The sequence below is a fragment of the Dipodomys ordii genome, unplaced genomic scaffold (assembly GCF_000151885.1).
Source record: "Dipodomys ordii isolate 6190 unplaced genomic scaffold, Dord_2.0 Scaffold73, whole genome shotgun sequence".
In the NCBI taxonomy this organism is placed as follows: domain Eukaryota; kingdom Metazoa; phylum Chordata; class Mammalia; order Rodentia; family Heteromyidae; genus Dipodomys; species Dipodomys ordii.
Window position 1 is genome coordinate 3,465,457 of NW_012267289.1, and position 23,524 is coordinate 3,488,980.

The 23,524-nt window shown below is 33.3% G+C and overlaps 1 protein-coding gene across 2 annotated transcripts in view; it reads left to right on the top strand.

The window, feature by feature from the left end:
* Window positions 1–23,524, top strand: part of Cadm2 (cell adhesion molecule 2) — a 163,505-nt gene that overhangs the window by 95,093 nt on the left and 44,888 nt on the right. Inside the window, exons 6-7 of one of the 2 annotated variants that reach the window (XM_013024106.1) lie at window positions 5,525–5,703; window positions 22,578–22,697. In XM_013024106.1, coding sequence (XP_012879560.1) covers window positions 5,525–5,703; window positions 22,578–22,697 — 299 coding nt within the window. The remainder of the gene's footprint in view (window positions 1–5,524; window positions 5,704–22,577; window positions 22,698–23,524) is intronic. The other variant, XM_013024108.1, reaches the window with a different exon arrangement.

A 23,524-nucleotide genomic window follows, 5' to 3' on the forward strand; every position in this document is an offset into this window, starting at 1 on the left:
TAGTTTACTTCTGTGTCCCACCCTTGAATTTTGTTTTGACTTCAGCATGACTTCTGCATCTACTTCAATACCATAGCAATCTGAAATGTCTAGGCATAATCCATTTGCTGTACCATAACTTTGCTAGAATTATGCAGTTTGTAGTATAATGGCTTTCTATCTCAAAACTTGAAATAATTATCAATAGACATTAGATAAATAAGTATAAAGTACAGAATTTCACAGACTCTAAAATAATGTTATTATTATTAAGTTTGCTAATAAGTACTTAACTCTTCTATAGGTTAATTCTTCTCTCCACTATAAGACTAAATTTAGCAGCAATAAGTGCCTAGTAAATCAGAATCAAGTATTATATGATGAGAAAAACCCGATTAGAACTCCATTTCTTATTTGCTCTTCAAGTTTTAAATATATGCACAAAATAAAACATTGAATTAAAATTTATGAAAATGTGTTAACTTTGAAAACTATGGCCCTACAACCTTAGAATGTATGCGAGTGAATTCATAAACATATTTGCTTCTTTTGTTCTGTATCATCCATTCAGTTGGTTTAGAAACAGTTATAATTTTAAAAGGTAAAAATAAAGCATTGTCACTTAGATTTGATAGAAAAAAACTCAAGGCTCATCACATGTAGATTTCCAAGTTCTAATTACTTGCTATTTTTAAAGGGGTAATTTTCGGGATTAACTACAATGTACAATGTTACTGTGTCATATGTGTTGCTGCCCTCAATTTCCTTTTACCTCTAGTGCCTGACTCCTGTATATTTTTTAATCAGACCACACAAAATCTGAAGATTATGACCATTTTTCGAATGATCTCTTTTGGATGTCTGAACACCAGGGAAGAACGTTGTTCTCTGGAGCCAGAAATTCAATCATTTCTGTGTTCAAATTAGAAAACATCTACAGGCCTTCTTTATTAAGATGAAACAAATTGTATTTACTTAATTTTTATGGAGATATTAAGAAGTTTGATTATTTTAAATAATAACTGGAAATACATGTATGCTAGAGAGAGAGAGAGAGAGAGAGAGTGTGTGTGTGTGTGTGTGTGTGTACTCACTCATGTGTATGTGTGTTAGTCTTGATGAACTCAAAACCAAAAAGCTTGCCCATGTAATTGTAACCCCTTTGTACGGTATGTTCACAATAAAAAAAAAAATCTCCATTAAAAAAAAACACCAAAAAGCTGTAGAGAAAGCACAGAGAGCACAGAGAGCACTCTACCACTTGAGTCACAGCTCTACTGCTAATTCCTTGTTATGTCGAAAAACGAACTTTACAACTTTGGGGAGCAGGGAGAGATGGGAAGGGATGGGAAGGGAAACAAAGGAGGAGGCAACAATGCTTGATAAGAAATGTACTCATTATCTTAATTGTAACCCCTCTATATGGTATTTTCACAATTAAAAAAGCAAGAAATAAAAAAATAAAAATAAGAGTCTTACAGACTTTCCTGCCTGATCTGGCTTCAAATATTATTCTCAGATCTCAGCCTCCTTAGTAGCTAAGATTACAAGTGTATGCCACTGGCACTTGGCTGTATAGGCTAGTTTTAATTTATGTATAAACCTAACTACTATTTTACCATAACTCCATCTTATGGTTCTAATGGAAGATTTACCATCCAAAATAGGTTCAAGAATCAGTAAAAAACTTAGCTCACTGTTTGCAGAATGTTCTTTTTTTTCATTTTCCATTAATCACTTCTTCAGGTGTTTATTTCAGTTATTTGAAATGCCAATTAACAAATCAAAAGGTTCTCTATATGTCTATATTTCTAGTTATGTAATTTAAAAAGACAAGTCTAAATTTAATTATATATTTGTAGAATGTTTTTACTGTCAGGATGACACAAAATTTATGGATTCAAGTAATAAGAAACCGCTACTGTTTCAGGTTTGAGATACTACAGGTATTATTTTTAATAAATATAAATGTACAGATACATTAATGTGTATATGTACATAATTACATCTGTTAATTTAAAATTTCAGCTTACTTTTCACTAAAATATGCTTCAATATAGTGAGTGATTTGAGTATAATTATAAAGATGAACTTTATATTTCATAGGTACAGTCCTAATAAAAGCCCCTTCTTCACTTTCACTGTGAAACACACACACACACACACACACACACACACACAACCTTTCACTATTCTCTACTCACACACTATAGTAATTCACCCGTGATCATCAAAATGTATGTGAGTTTCATCTCCCAACAATGGGGGTCAACAACCCATTGTCCAACCAACTACAAACTGGGGTCATCATGGCTGTCTGTGTGTGTTTGATTAATTTTCTGTAACAGCTCATGGATCTCTGGAAAGCAATATGCTTATGCTTTCCCATAAACTACATAGGATTCACATGAATAGCCAGATGCAGAGATGAATTGGAAAGGACATGTGCTTCCACATCCTCTACTGAAGGACCTCACTCCTCCCAGCACATTGTTCAACACCTATGCTCTTTGAATCACGTGCCTTGAGTTTCTCTGATGGCTTTATTACAAAGGCCTTAGTGATTGGACACTGAACATTGATAATTCAATATTCAATTATTTCCTTTTTCTCAAGTAGGATTGAATGTTATATCTTTCTACATAGTTTCCATCCTGATTTCTCCAGGAGTCCACCAAGAGAATCTCATACTACCTTTTAAGAGCTCCTCAACAGAACAAAAATAAGCCTATTACTCAGGAAACATCAGGACTTAGAATGCTGTTAGCAACTGAGGTGAAAGACCAAAATTTTGAACAAAAATATTATAACACTCTTAATTAATTAAAAGGATTTCAAGGGCATATAATTAATTACTATTGGCAGATGGAAAATATGCATTATTTGTTTTATCAAAATATCACACTTCCAACTAGTTTCAACATTTAACTATTTGATTGCCAGTTCTTTCACCATCTTGCTGATTTGCACATATAGATGTTCTTCTCAATGTTGTATTTTTAATATTTCATCTGTAAGATTTGTTTTGTTTTATCTCATTTTGTTTTGCTTTTTAATGTCAGTACTGAGGCCTGATCTCAGGGCCTCATGTTCTCATTAAAGCTATTTTGTTTATGGCTGAAGCTCTACTTGAAACACACACACACCTTAGTTTTACATTTTGCTGGTTAAGTGGAAATAAGAGTCACTCTGATCTGTGTGCCTGGGCTGGCTTTGAACCCAAATTCTCTATGTCAGCCTCCTGAGTAGGTAGGATTAGAGGTGGCAGCTATGAATTCACAGCTTTCATCTTTAAGTTTGATACTTTGCAGATGGTTTTGTCTCTAAAATATATATTATTTCTCATAGAATGCATGTCACAATCCTAGTATCAATTTTCAAATATTATGTTCTGCTTGTATTTACAATGGTTTAACATATATTTAAATGTTCATGACATGAAATAAATAATGACAAATCTTGCTAAAAGTAGAAAATCCGTATGTACACAAGGAAAATAATTGTTATGTTGAAAGCAGGAGCTAGGAGATGAAAAATCAAAATGAGTTAGATCAGATTTTGACTATTTCTCCTATCTTCTTCATTCTTTATATAGTACCTGTGATTTTTTTTTTAATGGCATTTAGGTTAGGCATGATGGTACATCCTGGTAATGTAAGCTACTCAAAATGGAGAGGTAATAGAATCATAGTCCAAGGTTGGCCAGGGGCAAAAGTTCACAACCTTATTGAAAAAAATAACTAAAATTCCAAAAGTGTTGGGAATGTTGCTTAAGAAGTAGAGTCTCTGTCTAGTAATTGTGCTGCCCAAAGATCAAGCCGCCATATTGTAAAACAACAAACAGATACGTTTATTTTGAGAATTACTGAAAAGATACAGAATGCATCCATACAACATGATAGGGATTATGAACAATTATTCCTATTATTAATGCTTCGAAAAAGTTAAATATTTCAAAGATGAGAACCTATGGTTTACTTGTCATTTCTTCTCTAAAAGGTAATTTTTTTTATTTTTTTTATCAATAAGTTTTTTACTGAAAATACCATACAGAGGGGTTACAATTACATGAGCAAGGTAATGAGTACATTTCTTATCAAGAATTGTTGCCTCCTCCTTTGTTTCCCCTTCTCATCTCCGCCCCCACCCCTACCCCCACCCCCACCCCACACCAAAGGTGTAAAGTTCGTTTTTCGACATAACATCTTATACATCTCATCGTTGCAATGGGTCCACTTGTATGCCTATTTAAACAATTTGTTTTTTCTTTCCCCTCCCCAAATTATAATTTTGACATGAGAATCCTTTGCAAGTACAATCTTTATTGCTCAACTAATGGGATAGACCCCGAGACAGGCAACTTAGGAAATTTTCCTGCTGTAAGAACATCATTATACACATTCTAAGAGGGTCACAAGTCTCATGAGCTCAAAATTCCATGTTCTCTGTCATTAACCAAAATTACCTTATGAAGTACGTGATCAGAATGTATTCAATTACTGTTATCATTATATATCAATCATAATAGAGTTTTATTATGATATTATATAGATCAATTCAACACACATTGTTCAAATTCATTTCCTCCATTATTCTTAGTCCCATTCTTTATCTACTTATTCTGTTATCTTCATTTAAACATGCATATATAGTGATAAGTGTATTTTTGTCATTGTCCTCCCATTCTCTATTCCTCTGCTTATGCTTCCTCAAGAAAGCAATAGAAATTATAATATGATAGAACATATATTATATATAAAATGTATAATACATTATAGATTATATATAATCATATAAATTATCAATATATAATATGCTATATGTAATATATTATATAATAATATCCCATAATTATTATGATTATTTAAATGTAGATTTGCATATAAGAGAAAACATGCAGTATTTGGCTTTTGAATTTGGTTTTTCTCTTTCAACATGATAATCTTTATTGCTATACATTTGCTCAAATATGGCATAATTTTATTCTTTATTGCTGATACTATTTCATTGTGAATATACACAACATTTTTGTTACTTATTCCTAAATTATTAAGCACCTGGATTTTGTTAAAGATGATCTTTTAGATAAACCTTTTGGGTGAATAGGAACGGTGGAGGAGATGTGAGATACCCATAAGTCACATTCAGGCAGAGCTGTGTCATTAGATAGAACTCTTGGGAAAATATAATTTCAGGTATTTCTGGGAAAGATTTGCTTCAATACTGCAAAGAAAATCTCCTAATGTGAGGTGTGAGCCATTAGCAGCAGGATGTAGACTCAGGACCTGTTCAGGGCACCAAGGTTAAATGGTATGATCCTCAACAAATTAGTTGTTCCACATCTCTCGGCTAAAGAAGGATAGCATTAAATTATAATTTAACCTAACATGGAATCTTCTTAGTGAGTGTTCGGTGCTTCTAATGGTACCATAGCCTATACTTATGCACAAAGTAGGTCTTAAAATTTGTGAATTGTTCAACTCAGTGAGTTCACAGAATATGCAATGTTCCTTATTTTCTCTGTACTCCTCTTTGGATCTAACAGGCCAGAACCTGTGTTGTGGACAAAAGATGGCGGAGAGCTACCGGATCCTGATCGAATGGTTGTGAGTGGCAGAGAGCTCAACATTCTGTTCCTGAACAAGACTGACAATGGCACATACCGATGCGAAGCCACAAACACCATTGGCCAAAGCAGCGCGGAATACGTCCTCATCGTCCATGGTAAGTATCTTTCTGAAAGCACTGAAGGTGAGAGAATGGCCTAAAAAGGTTGCTTAAATTTGTCAAAGTCCTTAGCATAATAAACCAAATTAAAGAGCTGGTTGCTCTTTCATCAGGACTTTTCATAAACATAAACATCTCCAAGATTTGCATTAATACGTTCCAAGAAAGGCTAATAAAAGAAAATTACAGCACACACTAAGAATAAGATTATTTTGTGAAAAAGTTTGTCATAAACACTTTTATTTAATTTTTGGTGGTGACTCATAAATGTTAATGCATATCTTTAATTTTGCAAATTAAAGGATTTTTATTAAAATCTAGAGTTATGAAAACTATTTCCTTTAATTAACTTGCAGTTGTATGATCAAAAAAACAACCTTTTAAAAATCTTTCTAACTGGCTACTCATAAAAATTATAGTACTCAAAAATAGAAAGTCCTAGAGACAATATTATTGATGACAGAATAATACAATATCAATGAGCAATTTCATATGAATAATTGTTGCAGTTCACACAGCGAGACCGGGGAACGCAGCGTCTGGTAGGTAGAATGGGACCCTACCGTGCGAGTATAGCCAAAGTTTATTAAAACGTCATACGCTTATGCTTATATAGGGCACAGGGGCATAGAAGGTAAGTCTGTAGTCATGGAATCATCACAAGACAGAAAGTTGACCTTAAACAATTTCGGGGGAATGTGGACAATTAGCAACCTTTAATCAGTGGGCGGGAAGAGTTGTTCAAGATAATAAAAGAGGAAGCAAAGTGGGCGGGGGCTCCATTAAAAAACACAAAAGGCATCATGAGGCATTGTTCTACGTGATTAAATAGGAGGAGCACAAATGGCACTTCCCACAAACCATCTCCTGAGTGTGACAGGCAGCGCATGGTTTTTTTGCCCAGCGTGGGGCACCCAGAGGGAATGCATGACAGCATGTACCCCATGGCACACAGGAACTCAGATGGAGTCACGCCGGTCGATGCCTCGGACAAATAGTAAATTGCAATATCTGTATACTTTTCTTCTTGATTGAACTTATTTCATAATTGGTGTGAATACAACAAAATAACAGGAAATAATGCCTATACTCCTTAGTGAAGACAATCACTGTCTTTTCAACCACAAGAAGTCACATGGATTGTCCATAGGTAGCTTTAACATATCATTAAATGGAGCTAACTTTTTATGATATCAATAAGTACTGTAATTAATAAAATTATACATTGCCCCTGAGGTTTATTTTGTATGCCAGGCTAAAACCGCATCTCTCTAAGAGAATATAACATTTCCCTTAGATATTTCACCAAGAGAAACATGCTTAATAGTACCAGTATATTCTTTTCAGTATTAAAAAAATTCTGAAATTCTGTAATTTTATGTAAAACAAAATTCTGTAAAAATCCAATGATTTGGGGTGTTTTTGGTTGGTTGTGGGGCTTGAACTTTGGGCCTTAGGCGATGTCCCTGAGCTCTTCAGCTCAAGATGAGTGCTCTAAAACGTGTGCCACAGTGCAACTTTTGGTTTCCTGGTGGTTAATCAGAGGTAAGAATTTCATAGACTTACCTGCTTGGGCTGGCTTTGAACTGTGGTCCTCAGATCTCAGCCTCCTGAATAGATAGGATTACATGCATAAGGCACTGATGCTGGCTAAATCCAGTGAATTTTAAGAATCATGTATAAGTTTTGCTTATGTGATATCTTCATATGAATCTAATTATGGAATACAGTAAGAAGCATAGATTAGTTCCATAGATTTATACAAAAATAGAATTGTCTAATTCTTTGTAAAGAGTTTTAATTTACCAAAAATAATAATAATAACCCTGCTTTTCTGATTTTTCCTTGTGTTCATTTTGTAAAGATGTGGGTTAATGTGGGAGAAAAATAATATAGAAAAGTAAGACTTTTCTTACTTTTAGGCAACCTTGGTTATATATATGTGTGTGTATTTTCATTCATTTCACAATGGCCCTTGGTGCTGCTAAAAAGATGAGGGCAGACAGTGAATAAACTCTCCACATATATACCTCTTCAACATGGTAAAGCTAAACATTTAATTTCTAATATTTTATAAGTAGTACAAGCTGGTTGCCAGTGGCTCTCCCCTATAATCCTAGCTACTCAGGAGGCCGAGATCTGAGGACTGTGGTTCAAAGCCAGACCAGGTACGAAAGTCTTCTTATCTTCAATAAACTACCAGAAAACCAGAAGTGGTGCTGTGGCTCAAGTGGGAGAGTGCTAGCTTTGACTTGAAGAGCTAAGAGACAGCACCCAGGCCCAGAGTTCAAGCCCCATGACCAATATATATTTATATTTATATATATATATACACACACACACATATATACATTATATACTATATTATATATATTAGAAAGCTCATCTTTGGGAAAGCTTAACACAATCAAGTATGGAATTAAATGTTGTATGTTCCTATAGACAGAACATCTAGACTTACTACCAGAATGAATTGAACGATTAATGCAGGGGTAAAGAATATAAATTAGATCCAGGAAGCCAGATTCAAGAATATGGGTATAATTAGATTGTATAGTATCAAGGTTAAGTATACTGTCTGTGATTCTTCCTAAGTTTTAAGTGTTTCTCTCACATTATGATTTCTCAGAAAGCAGTTGCATGTTGGGGAGTGTGTGCCATTGTGCTGAAAGCAACAACGCAAAGAATACAGAGAATTAGAAGGCTAGTGACAAAAGAAATAATATAGTCAGATAAGGAACATGCCACTTGTTTCTTTAAGGCAATTCAAATGGGCTAAATTCATATTTTTTTTTCTGATGTTTGTAGGCTAGCCAACAGCATGGTTTCCTAAATAGCCAAGCTACCTTTAGGTAGTTGGCAGCTGACATATTTCAAATAAATAGTTCTCTAAGCTCTTTGTAAGAAGTCATTTTTGGCTTTGCTTTTTGAACTTCAATTCATCAAAAGCACCCCATAGATTAACGCTATTCATGCTGCTAGATAAATGCTGTGAAGTTCAACAGTCGTTTACCTAGGATTATTGACTCGAGTAATGAGAGGTTTGATGAAACAGTGAAACCATGTTACAGTGTGTTTAAAAAGGGTTCCAATTGGGTTCGTTACAAAATAAAGTGTTTTTTCCCCTTTGCACACTGGGCATAATGTTTCATTAGTCACTGGTTGTATAAATATAAAGCTGCACTCTTCTGTAAATGGTTTTGCTGTTTCAAAACCTACTAAGCAATGAAATTTGAGTGGCATTTCAATCCATAATGACATCTGTATGCATTTCAGAATTGGATGATAAGCGATCATTTCTGATAACTTTACCCTTCTATCTTTTATACCAAAGATGATTTTTACATTAGCTGTGATAATTTAATATGGCTCTAGCATAAGATTTTTCATGAACAGAATCTCCTGTCTGAGCCTCCCACAATTGCCCAGATTCTATTGATTGTTAACCTGATAGACTGCTGAGCAGTTTTGTGTGAAATCATCAGCTATCTACATGCATCTTTGTGGTTAGATTTTATTCTTTGAGTGTCAATGGAAAGAGCATGATTTAAAGGCTCTCACAGCTAATTGTCAATGGCACTGATATTTTGTGTTATGTATACTAGTAGATTTTGTCCCACTCTTACTTGCACCTTTTGAAATTTAAGAACGAGGAGTACAAATGGTAATTTGAAACCGTGGGTACAAAATTTACCTGTAATGAAATTCCTAACTGGAGCCAGGGAACAAATACCTATATGATAACGTATTATACTTATGAAGAAGAATGTGCACCATGGAGTTTCCAATAGTAGAGTAGGTATCAGTTTCACTAAAAAACTCAACAATAGAAAAAATTAACATATTAAGTTAATAAGCATGTTTATATTAATTAATTCCTGAGAGCATAGTTATTTCTTACATTTTGCTTTCTTACTTAAAGGTTGAAATTTTTTCTTGTTATATATGCTATCATATTTATTTCTTTAAAATCCAGAATCCAAAGGCTAATAAATTTGAAATATATTTTTCTTTTTTAAAAGTTTTCTTGTTGGTCATGTGGCTTCAGCTCATGGCTTGAGTTCTGTCCCTGGGCTCTTGTGCTTAAGGCTAGTGCTCTACCACTTTGAGCTACAACAGAACTCCCCGGTTTCTGGTAGTTAATTGGAGAAAAGTGTCTCATGGTTTTTCCTTCCTGGGCTGGCCTTGAACAATGATCCTCAAATCTCAGCCTCCTGAGTAGCTAGAAATACAGATGTGAGCCAGCAGAGCCTGACTTAAAATATGTTTTTTATTGCCATATTTATATCTAGATAATTTAACCACAAGAACAATTGATTCCTTTATTAAAAAATGACAGTATTTATCTTTTTAGAACAATGACACTCAGGTAAATGACACTCAAGAAGATTGTAGTTTAATATGAAAAGGAAGTCATACATAGCTGCACATGATTGAAACATAGGAGAGTGAAATCCAAGAATCTGGGATTTAAAAAAAAATAGTAATTCACGAATTCTGGATTTTTCCTAATTGACAAATATAAATGGAAGTATCACATACTATGTCAGATACATAGATTTATTCATAGATTAATACAAAGTTTAATGCATCTATTATTGTTGTTTATTTTAGTAATAACCTTCTTATACAAAGGACAATTCAATTATAATAATTACTAAAGGACTGCAGAAAGTTTACTGACACAGATGTTTCTGAATAGTATCCAGATTATAAATTAAATTAATTTTACTAAAGAACAAAAACACTCAAAATTCTTGCTAACAAAGCAATAGGAAAAAAAATCTTTAAAATATAGAAATAGAGCAAATTATAATTTGTTTGATTATACAGGTGTCTATTAAATACTGATATTTATGTTGCCAGTGAAATTGTTTGTTTCAGATGTAGCACTCACATATATGTATATATCTATATATGATTATCTTAAAAGAGTAGTTGTTTTAATCTTTTAGATAATACATATGCATGTATATATACACCTATACACACTTATTATTAGCTAACAGGAACCATTATACAAATATTGTGGATTTTTTAACACATAAAAGGACATGTTAAATTGAAATTCCTTTGTATAAGTACTTGCACATAATAAAAAGGTGTTCTATTTCTTACATTTTAATAATAAGAGAATATTACTACTAGAAATGTGCATGTATTGTTGTAAAAGGAATGAAGCTATTTACTGTGCCTTTCTAACTTTTAAGAATCAATATGATTGCGACTTTCATTTCATTTTGATTTTATTGTTAATAAATGTCCAAAGATATTCAGAGACAAAAAAAGCTGTATGTGCAACTGTATATTACAGATTACTGCCTTAAGCCAACCTTCCAAGCTTGGTTCCATATTTGGACATACATGTCTTCAGAGATAAAGTAAATGAAAGCTCTTTTCCATCTTGAGTATTGTTGATTTTCTATTGTAATTGACTTGCCTGCTATGGAAGTGAAACAAACCAAATAAGGGGTATCCTTCCTTCAGTTAGTAAACATTTCAATTCAAGTCATCTTGTCTTTCAAATATTTAACTATTATACAGAAAATAAACATTGTTGATCTAGCACTGTTATTATTGACCTATGTTTAGCAAAATAAAATTTCTGTGAGTGAATGCTGTAATATTTTTTTCTAAAAGATTAAAAATGTCACAAATTAATATCTTAAATTTGTTTATGACCTTCCTAAGTATAGAAATTGATACATGTAATTGTTACATGCACATGCCTATTTATTATAGGCATAGAACTTCCATAGACACATGCCAGGGTTAGCAATGATTTCAAAGCTAATAAGTATTCTCATCACAATATTTTTGAGAAACGTGCTTCAGAACAAGTATGTAGCCAGACAAAAATGTTTGTAGCTTCTTGTGACAGGGATTTACTATTAAAGTCACCTAGGAACAAAATGTTTAGACTCACTGGAAGACGGCATCATTTCTTTATGCCTAGCTGTATTACTAGGCAAGGTGACACTTATAAACCTTGTTAAATTAAAAGAGAAAACCTTTGAGCTCTGATGAGTGGATGACAAGCAAGAGAGGAAGCCTTGGATTATGGACAGCTGCACAGCCTAGCAAACATGAAAAGGGGTTTTAACTAAAATCTGTTTCCTCACATAGAAACAGACCTACCAGTTGGCAAATTAATTCTGCACACTCATAATGAGCATTTTCCTTTGGAGCAGCTTTCTTTAGAAGCATAGATAGCAAATACATGGTAGAGGAAGAAAAGGATGGCAAAAAGACATCCATATGGAGTAATGAACAGTCTGCTAATGGAAAAAGCCTATGCTTGCTGCTCTCATATCTGGTTGAGAATTTCCAGGCAGTAACTAGTTGGATGATTCTTAAAACAGTAGTTGCTTTAATCTTTGAGATAAAACATGTCATTTCTGGACATGAATGAGTAGGGAGAGCTCTGATGCCTGTAGGAAACGCATACCTCTGACTGGATAAATCCACTGTTGAACTCTGCAGAGAGAAGAGGAGGGACAAGATCACTGTTTGCTTCATAAAGCATTTTAAACATGTATTGGGGAGACAACACAGAGTGAAGGTGAATTCCAGCTTTTCCACAGAGAGTAGTGGTGGATAAATTTTAAAAATTCACATAAATTTTAAAAAATCACATAGACATACCACTCTGTAGTAAATATCTAGATGGAATCCTGTGTGAGATGTCAAAAGGGAAAAAAAAATCTCCATTCCTCCTAAGAAAGGAAGTAGTCTACTATTCAAAATTCCATACATTTAAGAATATTTCTGAGTCTAGTTATATATAATTGTTGCTCTCAGTTGCACTATTTAATAAGGAAATGGAAGGATAAAAAAAAAATCCATGGCACTCACTATGGCCTTTTAGATAGGTTTTTGTGGAAATAAGACAAGGCTAGAGCTTTGCAGAAAAGCAGAGAGTTCTTCTACCCCAAAATACAAGCATTAATTAGCTCATTTATTAGTGAATTCAAGCATCATGCAACAGCCAGGAGGAGAAATGTTAGCAATAGTTTTCAGAAACGATGACATATATGAAAAGGAGATACAGGTTTGGCATAGAGCCTGTTTTTTCTGCTCCTTATATGTAGTTTTCCCAAATGGCTTAACTATGTATCATCTAGTTGCTTTAACATCTAAGAATTATCTTGATTCCTTCCTGCTTTTCTCTCACCAGTACTTTTCATCCTTCTAAACCATGCTCCCTAATCTTCAAGCCAACCTTTACTCTGGCATAAATATTGAAAGGGTATCTTACAGGTGTCTTCTTCTAAACACCTATGCATAGCTGGGCACCAGTGGCTCATGCCTGTTATCCCAGCTATTCAGTAGGCTGAGATCTGAGGATCACATTTCATATCCAGCCTGAACAGGGGTGTCCATGAGACTCTTACCTCCAATTAACCACCAGAAAACCTCAAGTGGTGCTGTGGCTCAAAATGGTAGAGTGCTCACCTTAAGCTGAAGAGCTCAGGGACAGCACCCAGGCCTGAGTTCAAGCCCCACAAACCACACACACACACACAAAATCCATGCACATTTCCAATTGTTCCAACTTATGAGCCTTTAAATTCATAACCTTTCATGAATTTCCCCATTCACAAAACCTAAAGATGCTTCATATCTAGAGCAAATGTAAAGTTATTACTTTGTATTAAGCTCAATTATTACTGAGCTTACCATATCTATCTAGATAAGATTGGTGTTGCCAGCAGAGTTCCCCCACCCCGGCTTAAACTCAAGGCCTCAAAGTTACTTGGCAAGAATTCCACCACTTGAGTCATAAGCAACTCTGCAACCCTGTCCCCCTTCATTTAGAACTTAGGATTTTTTTGGGGGTGGTTTGTTTTGTTTTTAGTTTGTTTTTTGGGTAGGGATAAAAGGTTGTTAGCCCTATCCAACAGACCATCCTCCTCCTATCTTTTCCTCCTTAACTATTCGTACCTGGTATTAAAGGTATGCACCACCATGCAGAGACTGGTTTGTGATAGTCTTGCCTAGGCTGCCAAGCAATGTGACTTTCCGGTCTTCACCTCTCAAGTAATTGGAAGTTATGTGCTACAGTCCCTAACTCACATTTCCTGGTATCATGCAGACAACCAATTCTGTCCCTTCACCCTCTTTCAACTCTCCTAAGACACTAAGTTCATTCTGTTTTTAAAGGAATTTTGCCTGTGTCCACAGTGGTTTTCCAAGAAATTGAAGCATGACTGTCATGAATGCTGGCCTGGTCTGTGCAGTGCTATTTTCTCATTTTCCAGATCTCTGATAAAAGATGTCTTCTTAGACGTTTTTCATTCATCTCCATTAAAAGCTACTACCATCCCTCTACCATTTCATTTTATTTCTTGACAGAACATTTATTATTATTCTCCATGTTTTAGTTGGGTGTATATCTATCTATCTATCTAGATATAGATATAGACATATTTAGTTATATAGTCATGTGCCACATAATGTTGTGACTTTGGTCAGTGATGGGCTGTGTAGCTGAATGTAATCTCAAAAGATTATGAAGAGGATAAAAAATCACTATCACTTAATGATATCATAGTGACCAAGACATTGTAGCATACACAGTCTTCCTGTTAGTAGTGATGATCATATAAATAAATCTATTCCTATTCCAGTGTTCACACATAAATGCTATTCTTTAAAAATATATTTCTTAGAGAATATGCAACCCCATCATGAAGTAGTTCCTGACAGTATATTTATATAAGTGTTTATATAAGTGTATATAAAGCTACACCTTTATCTTTAAATAAAAATGTATATACACATTTGAATTATTCTTTATTTTTTCAGGAGAATATGATTTCCTTGAAAGCAGAGCTTTAGTGAATTTTCTTTGTCTCTGAACACCTAGCTCTTAGGTAGTAAGCTATTAATTAGTAGTTTCTTTAATGATTATATCTATCCTCAAACAAAAATTTAATGGATTAATTATATGTAAATATGTAGGTGCACATATGTATATGTTGACATTCATTCATTCAGTCTCAATTGTAATTAAATGTACAGTACACATATGTTTTATACACACACAAAACACACACGCGCGCGCACACACACACACACACACACACACACACATACAACTTGACATCAGGTGTCAGTGTAATGCTTGTTCTTCTATCACTTCCAAAGATCTTTGTATGTTGTATGTGAGTGAAGTAAGTTGTATTTATTTGGCAATCCATTTGTAAATAAATGGCCACTTATAGAGTTAAACAGGTTTCCAGGTTAATATATTGCAAGAACTACATCCATGGAAATGTAAAATTCCTCAAAGTGTTTTAATTTGGTGAAATGTTTACATCCTTATAAAGACCATATTTTAAACAAAAATATTCTGGGAACATTATCAGTCTTTGTCATTACTTCTAAAATAAGAATCGTGAATATTTTACCAAATAAAACAATTATTTATTTTTTTCTTGATGGTGCGGGAGTTTAAACTCAGGACCTCACATTTGCTAAATAAGCAAAACTTGAGCTACAGTCCTGGCTCTCTTTTCTTGAGTTTGTTTTTAGATAAGATTTCATACTTTTGCTTGCCTTAGCCTTAAGCCAAGATCCTCCTTTCCTCATATCCCAAGTAGCTTTGAGTACAGACTTGAGCCATCAAAAACATTCAGAGTAAATTTTTTTTACTTGTAAAATTTCAGTCTTAGATGTGACTCCTGGAAGCTCAGATCTCTCTCTTTAGATTCAACAAAGGTAGCATAGTTCAGACATGATCCAGTCAGTTTTACACTATATGTGTGTGATATGTGTGTGAAAGAAGAAATGGGTTAAAGACCAATATTGCAAATATTTTTATTAGGTCCATGATTGAACAATGTAGTATGAAATAAATATATAACCTAGTCTAGTTAAGCAACTTTTTGCAAAAAAATGAACACTAAAAATAAATAAATAAATTCAACCAAGAAAACTTGAGAGGTTTTATCATTAGCATGCTATATTCAACTATGGTTGCTTGATAGGAAGTGCTTTTGTATTCTCAAATGAAGTTTCACTTATGTTCTTTTTTATGTCATGCATGTAATTATTAGTTTTTCAAGCATATACAATGTTATCTTTTAAGTTTTATGACTAATATGACTTGCAGTGTAAGGTAATAGATGAGTTTTTGTATTTTATATATGAGCTGACACATTGAGGAAACTAGTTTCTCAAAGTCACATGCAAAAATATTACATCAATAATATTCTTAAGTGAACATATTTTGTGTTTAAGTCAGTTGTGTCTATCAATAGTCAAGAACCTGTTCTGGAGAAATATATATAAATTACCATATCTATAGTATTCAATTTTATATAAAATTAATAGGTACACAGACCTAAACTACATACAAAATTCCTTCTAGCTATTTTATCATAAACTATATGAAAACAAAAATATCTGTATTTTTCTAGTATAACACATTTCTTTGTATACATACTTGATTCGATTTTGTAAATAAAGGACAGTATTATTATCCCATTGAATTATCTAATATACTTGTATGTAAAATATTTTAGCAAAAGACAAACCAATTGAATTAGGTGGAGCTAAAGGATGTCAGATTATCCATGTCAAAGCATTTTGAAGTCCTTCTTTAAATTTCAATGTAATTTTTTTTCACTTTGGAATGTATCAAAAGCATTTTATTTTTTTTAATTTTTATTTATTTTTTATTGTGAAAATGCTGTACAGAGGGGTTACAATTACATGGGCAAGATAATGAGTACATTTCTTATCAAGCATTGTAGCCTCCTCCTTTGTGTCCCCTTCCCATCCCTTCCCATCCTCCCCCCCTGCCCCCCCAAAAGCATTTTAAAAAGTGTAAACCATATATTTTTAATAATACGTTGATTTTATTCATAACTTTTCATTGTAATTACATAGAACTGTGAGATACCACCTACAGTTGAAAATTGTGCTACTTTTCATTTTTCTCATAAGGATTCATTTATTATGAAAAGCTATAGGAGCAACCAAAATAATGAAAAGGGATTCATTCAAATCTGGTTTTGCAAAGGGTCCCTTTCTATGAAGCAGATGAGATTATGGATGATTCTTCAGGGAGGTAAAATCCACTGGTGACTTGAGGCCCTTTCAACCTGATGAATGGCATTTAAATAAGGGACTTGTAGTTATGTACTTTTATGGCCTGACCCAAAATAGATTGCTCTATGTGTAATTGAACATAAGGTAAACAGAGGAATGTTCATTTTCCCCAAAGATGTAAAAGCAAATACCATAAAATGTTCTTTTACCATCACATATGATGGAAGTAGAATTAGCAATAACAAGAAGGCGCCGTACAGAGTTTAAGCCCCATGACTGACAAAAAAAAAAAAAGAAGATGCCTTACGATTTGTAAAGAAAAAAGAATGTGCATACTCTCTACCAGAAAGACACTTCCAATCTTTTTTTAATTTAAATTTTATTGTAAAGGTGATGGACAAGACTTCCAGTTATATGATTCAGATGAGTACGTTTCCTTTTCTCTCTACCAGAAAGACACTACCAATCTGTTTTCTTTCCTTCTTTCATTTTTTGGGGGGAGTTAATTCCCTTAAGTAGATTTGTTTGTTTGTTTTTTTCTGTACACTTTATCTTCTATATAAGTTAATCTGATTTGGGGAGTGGAAAGGGAAGCAGAGAAAAGTGGGACCAATGTTGCGCTAATTCAGCGGTGAAACCCACTGGATTCTATGTTGGAAATGAACGAGACACTTCCAATCTTAGTTCATCTATTATCCATCAAAATCTAACTCATATGTGTCTCCATAAAAAAAAGAAAAGAAAAGTTGGTGTAGACTGATTATCCTGGGAGTAGTCTGGAAAGGAAAACTTAGGACACACAAAGGAAGGAAATAGATAAATGGATTTCAAAGTACATAAGTGGGAGGAATTTTTCTCCTTATTTGAACACTGGTTTGGAAAGAGAAACTCACAGTTTTGGCTTCTAGGGCTGTTTAGACTTAATTTTGCTTCGAAAATCCATTCTAAATGCCAGTTTTAAAAAGAGAAACTGCCACAAAACAAAACAGGTTGACAAGTTAGAAATTATTGTACATTGCATTTGTAGAGAACAGAACATACCTTTAACCTGAAAAGCTCGTTACTGGGGAAAAGGTGCTTTACCACACTGCAGTTTATTGTATGCAGTGCTTGTTGCAAGTGATTTCATTCTGACAAGGTTATACAGTATCTTTTGTGCTCTACTAAGCGCCACTAACAAAATGTGGTGGCATTTTTTTTTTAATTCACTCATTAGTATGTGAAGGAAAGGACATTTTCCCATCATTTTTAATTGGATGATATGATCTGGGAGTTCTAACACTTTCACAACATTAAAAACTATGCATTCAAAGCACATTTTTTTTGGAGATGCTGTCATTTTTTATATTTTAAAAATAATCTTGTAGAACTGAAGACTCTCAGAATGAATTTCTAAATACCATGAACACAAGAAAGTGAGGACAGCAATATTTTCCAGGGAATAATTACATAATTCTATTACTGATTCATATTATTAACAAGGATATGGTACCTATGTCATCATTATCATTATCCCTAGTAATAGCATTATGAAGTGCCTGACAAGTCCAGTTATTTCATGAAAATATTGCATACTTTTGTAATCAACAGCTAACTAAAAGGCCAAAATTAATATTCTTTACCTTGCCCTCATCTGCTAAATAGTCCTAAATATTGCCAGTCATTTGTCAGAGTAAGAACAAGATCAAAATAAAAAGTAAGAACCCTTGGGTTTCAGAAAGAGGTTCCTACAGACTTTTGCTAATGTCTACTCTCTGACAAGACAAAGATAATAATACTGAGATCAAATAAAACAAGGTTCTGTCATGTAACTAGTATAAATATGTATATGTAAAATTATATAGACCAGAAAACTATCTTGAAACTTTCTTAATTATGGCAATACAAGTATTGTAATTTTGTTGTGATATTAGACAACTGAGAAAAAGTTTGAAAAAACTTGTTAGGTGACAAGGAAGAGAATTTATATGGAAACATAGAAAACATAAACTATAACCCAGATCTGCATTACTCTCAATGTAGAAGAAAGATTTGTGGATGATATTTATGTTTTGATGAAATGAGGAATAACTAGGTGTTGGCCTTGAAATTTGACCTTTCTAATTTATGTTGAAGACAAAAATAAGATCACTTTTTTCAGTGGAAAGAAATCATTTTACTTCAATGATAATTCGTTGGTCCTATCACATAATTGGGCTTAGCTAAATACCTTGAAAAGGTTATATGCTTATAATATTATAATTATGGTTATTGGCTATTTATTGACCTTTCACATTGCACTGAGGTTTCAACAGCAAGAAAGATCATGCTCTAAGACTAATTGTCAAGACAAGAGAAAAGGGACTAAAATGAGAGCAACCAGGAAATTTAAGTAGAATATAGAAATACTGTTAAATTTCTATCAACTTGCACAGAATTCCAAGCAGTTTCAAACAATTGTTGGAAGGTTTAAGTCCATGGTTTATTTTTGAAATTCATATTAAATTATTTAAAAAAATCTAGAAGTGTGAATTCAGATTATTTCAGATTTTCTTGTTTCACCATCCCCTCCACAAAAAAAGAAGTAAATGCCACCACATTTTGTGAGTGGCGCTTAGTAGAGCACAACAGATTGAAGAATCCCTCATAATTACTTGAAATTTTAAAAGAAATTTAAAAAAAATCAAAATGCATCCATTTGTATTCATTGAAAATAGTATCCAGGCTCCACTGGCTCATGCTTTTAATCTTAGCTACTCAGGAGGCTAAGATCTGAGGACCATGGTTCAAAGCCAGCCCAGAAAGAAAAGTCCATGAGATTGTTTTCTGCAATTAACCAGGCATGCAACTGTGGTTCAAGTGGTAGAGCAATAGCCTTGAGCACAAAATCACATGGGAGCATCCAGGTCCTGAGTTCAAGCTCCAGTCTGTGAGACTCTTTGTTTATGTTTATTTGTTTGTTGTTCTTTTTTTTCCCCACAGATACGTGGACTTTATTGAGAAGTGATAGACCTAGGCATTAAAAACAACAATTAAAAAAAATAAAAAAAAACTAACATGATCCTGTTCACATTGATCATTCTTGTAGCCCAGGAAAGGAAATCTTCTGCAAGACTCTTACCTCTAATTAACCACCAGAAACCAAGAGCTGTGGCTCAAAGTGAAAGTGCAGTAATCTGGAAGAAAATAGCTCAGGGATAAGGCCCAAGCTTTTAGTTCAAGTCCATTTCTCTCTGATTTACTTCATTTTATTTTTTTCTTGTTTGTCCTGGGGCCCAAACTCTGGGCCTGGGTACTGTCCCTCAGCTCTTCAGCTCAAGGCAAGCACTCTACCACTTGATCCACAGCACCATTTCCAGCTGTTTCTGCTTATATGGTGCTGAGGAATCAAACCCAGAATCTCAAGCATACAAGGCAAACACTCTACCACTAAGCCACCTTCCCAGCCCTCTAATAGGTCATTTTCTTAACACAGTTATCATATAGGCCAACGTTCTTTCACCAAATTACTTTCAGCCACAAAAAAAAAGAAGGAAGGTTGTAAGATGATGAGGGGAAGCTAGATCACATGTTAATAATGACATGTATTTTTTACTCATCTATCTGGATAATTAATTTAAAATTTATAAACAATTGTTACATTTATCCATATATTCAATTCTCTGAGTATTAGTTGAAAAAAATGTATATATATATTTAATTCTACACAATACCAGGACATTATTGGTTTATATGAGATAGGTCATAAGACTTGAAAATATGTAGACTCCCAAATTAGAATTTCTATTTTTTTTCTAATATGGGAAGAGAATAAAATTCAAAATGACATTTTTAAATAAACTAAAATAAGCAAATGAATAACACACTTATATGTATTCTGTGCTTACAAATCAAATGCCCGAGCTGATATTGATAGTTCATTTTATTAAAACTAGATGAAAAAGTAGTATTCTATTACTATATCTGATAGAAAATATTTTAATCTGAGATTAGTTTGGTAATAATAGGTTCTTTACACTTACACTGAGCAGTAAGTGACAATACTAAAATCTGTTTTCAAACTTGAACGTCATGGAAAATTCTGACCTTTGCATTTATTAAATACATACCATTTAGACCCTAATAAGGAAATTATTTTGCTAATAAAGATTTTCATTTTCTGTTGTCTATGCACAAAAATTAAAATCATATCCAGAAAATTAGAATCAGTTTCCACTATTTAAAAAGCTTACCATGAAATAAGAACATATGATTAAAAACAAATAAACAAAACAACCCTCTCAACCCAAAAGTACTATGTACATGCATAGATACATAATATTTATTCCATTAAAACATTTTATAGACAGTTCTAAGGTATGATCATGCAAAACCACACTCCAGGAAATAGCCACTTTCCTTAGTAATTAATGTTACATCAATGAGTTTCAGAGGTTGTTTTCATAATTTGCCTGGCCAGGAAGCATTTCTTCATTGCAAAGCAGGTGTAAACATCAATATTCAAGATGAGAGAGTGACCCCATGCTTGTTTCTAATATACAGAATTCAGCAGGGAGAGTCTGTAATTGAGTAGGACTATTTATCAGAAGTAAAGAACTAAAAAATGTTTGGTGTGACTCAAAGACTTTTACTAGAGGGAATTATAGAAAACCACTTAATAGCAAAACAGTCTGTCAAACACTTTGCATGTTTGTGACAAACACATGAAATAATCACCAGTATATTAATTGCAGGTAATTTGGGAACGGTTTCCAATCACGTCACTGTATTAGTTGATACATATATCCACTTGAGACTAGATTTGTCACTCTAAGGCTTTTACTGAGGATTTTGTAGCTTGATATTAGTTGGGTCCTTTTAATGTTCCCTTGCTATTTTTTCATATTTTCAGAAAGTTTGAATGAAAGGAAGAGGGGATTGGACATTAAATTATTCTTTCTTTATTTGTTTCATCTCCTGTCTTGTGTAAATTTGAAGTACTGTGTTAACTTTTGGCAACTTGATGATTTATGGATTAAGGATTGAATGTCATAAAATCTATGTTCAGTAAATTCCTCAAGCTATGCCACATTAAAATAAGCCATAAACCTTTCAGAATATTGAGTTCCATTCTAGTTGACTCAATACATGTTAAAGACTCCTACGTACCGCAAAATTGTTACAAGGCGTTACCAGCTAATTTGGGTAAGATTTGCAAGATTCTGTACATTAACATCATTTGTGAAAACAGGAGAAGCAAAATAACAATAATAATAATAGCTTCTTTTGTTTGTTTGTTTCTAAAGTTTGCTCTCATTTTAGTTCTTACCATTAAGTTTTCCTAAAAAAAGCAAAAAGCAAACAGCACTTAATATGCATATGCATATTCATCATTAACATCGTTAATCTTCTATGGTGGTATTTTTGTTTATTTCTGTATGTGTTATTTCTTTTTTTTAATTTGTTTACCAAGCATGCTATTTTTTTTTGTTTTATTATATGTATTTTGCTACTGCATGTCCAAATTATCAAATGACTCATTTTTCAAATGATTCAGTGAACAAATGAATTCTTGTCATTTTAAATTTCACTCTACATATTGCAAAGAACCTTCATTATTTTCCAACTTGGCTCCAAGACATTGCTTTGTGTTGGAGAAAATAAAAAAGAAGTGAAAAATAAAAATGACAGAATCTGTGTGGTACCATCAGCTGTGTACCTGAACCTCTGTGCAAACTTGTAAAAGTTAAACATAAGTAAGATATATGTGCTTATAATTTAAATCATTCGTGTTTCTCTTTTGTTTGCATGATATGATTTTTGTTTTGTGTTTTGTTTTTCTTCCCACTCACCAGATGTTCCCACCACTTTGCTTCCCACTACTATCATCCCCTCCCTTACCACTGCAACAGTCACAACCACAGTAACCATAACAACCAGCCCAACCACATCTGAAACCACCAGCAGAATAAGAGGTACAGTATGCTTCTTTGTTATGGCCTGAAAAACACCATAACTGGTGTTATTATATAGAGGTTCTTTAGAAGAGTAGAATAACTGACGTACAATATGAAAGAATTTTAAGAACTAATTAAATTACCAAAATAGCTGAAATTCAAATTATTGAAAAATAATATGGGAAAACATTGGGATATTTTATTTCATAGTGTACTGAAGAGTTATCAAAATATTCCAGAATCCTGATGTTAAGATGTGAGACTCTAAAGTGTTGACCAAATTAAAATCTGATAATGGAACACAGGTTTTGCTTCATCTTCAAATATAAATGAAGAACATTCAAGGATGCAGAGGGCATCATCTCAATTCTCTGATACTAGTTTAATGTTATTGACTTTATATTCCTCTGCAAATAACTAAAGGGTGTGGAATGCTGAACTTGATTTAAAATAGTCATAAGTCATGAAGTTATTACAAACTACTCACCACATAGAGTTGTCAAGAACTATTCAAAGTGCAAGTCATTCTAAATTGATTTGACTAGATTTATGTATTATGCTAATGGAGTGTTCTCAGACCAAATATTGTAGTTGTCCAGGAAAATAATACGAATCTATATTCCTGCAGGAAAAAAAATCCCTGCTATTACTATACATGTAAAATTTTCTATTACCAAAAGAAAGAGCAAATTTAAGGAAATCAAGTATCTTTAAGATTAAAAGAATTAATTATATTCTGGTTGAGAAATACAAAAAGTAAAAGTATTCTTGAGAAAATTGTGAAATGGCTCGTTCATAGATAATAAATAAAAAAGAGTTTTAAGGGTATTATAGTAAAACCTACA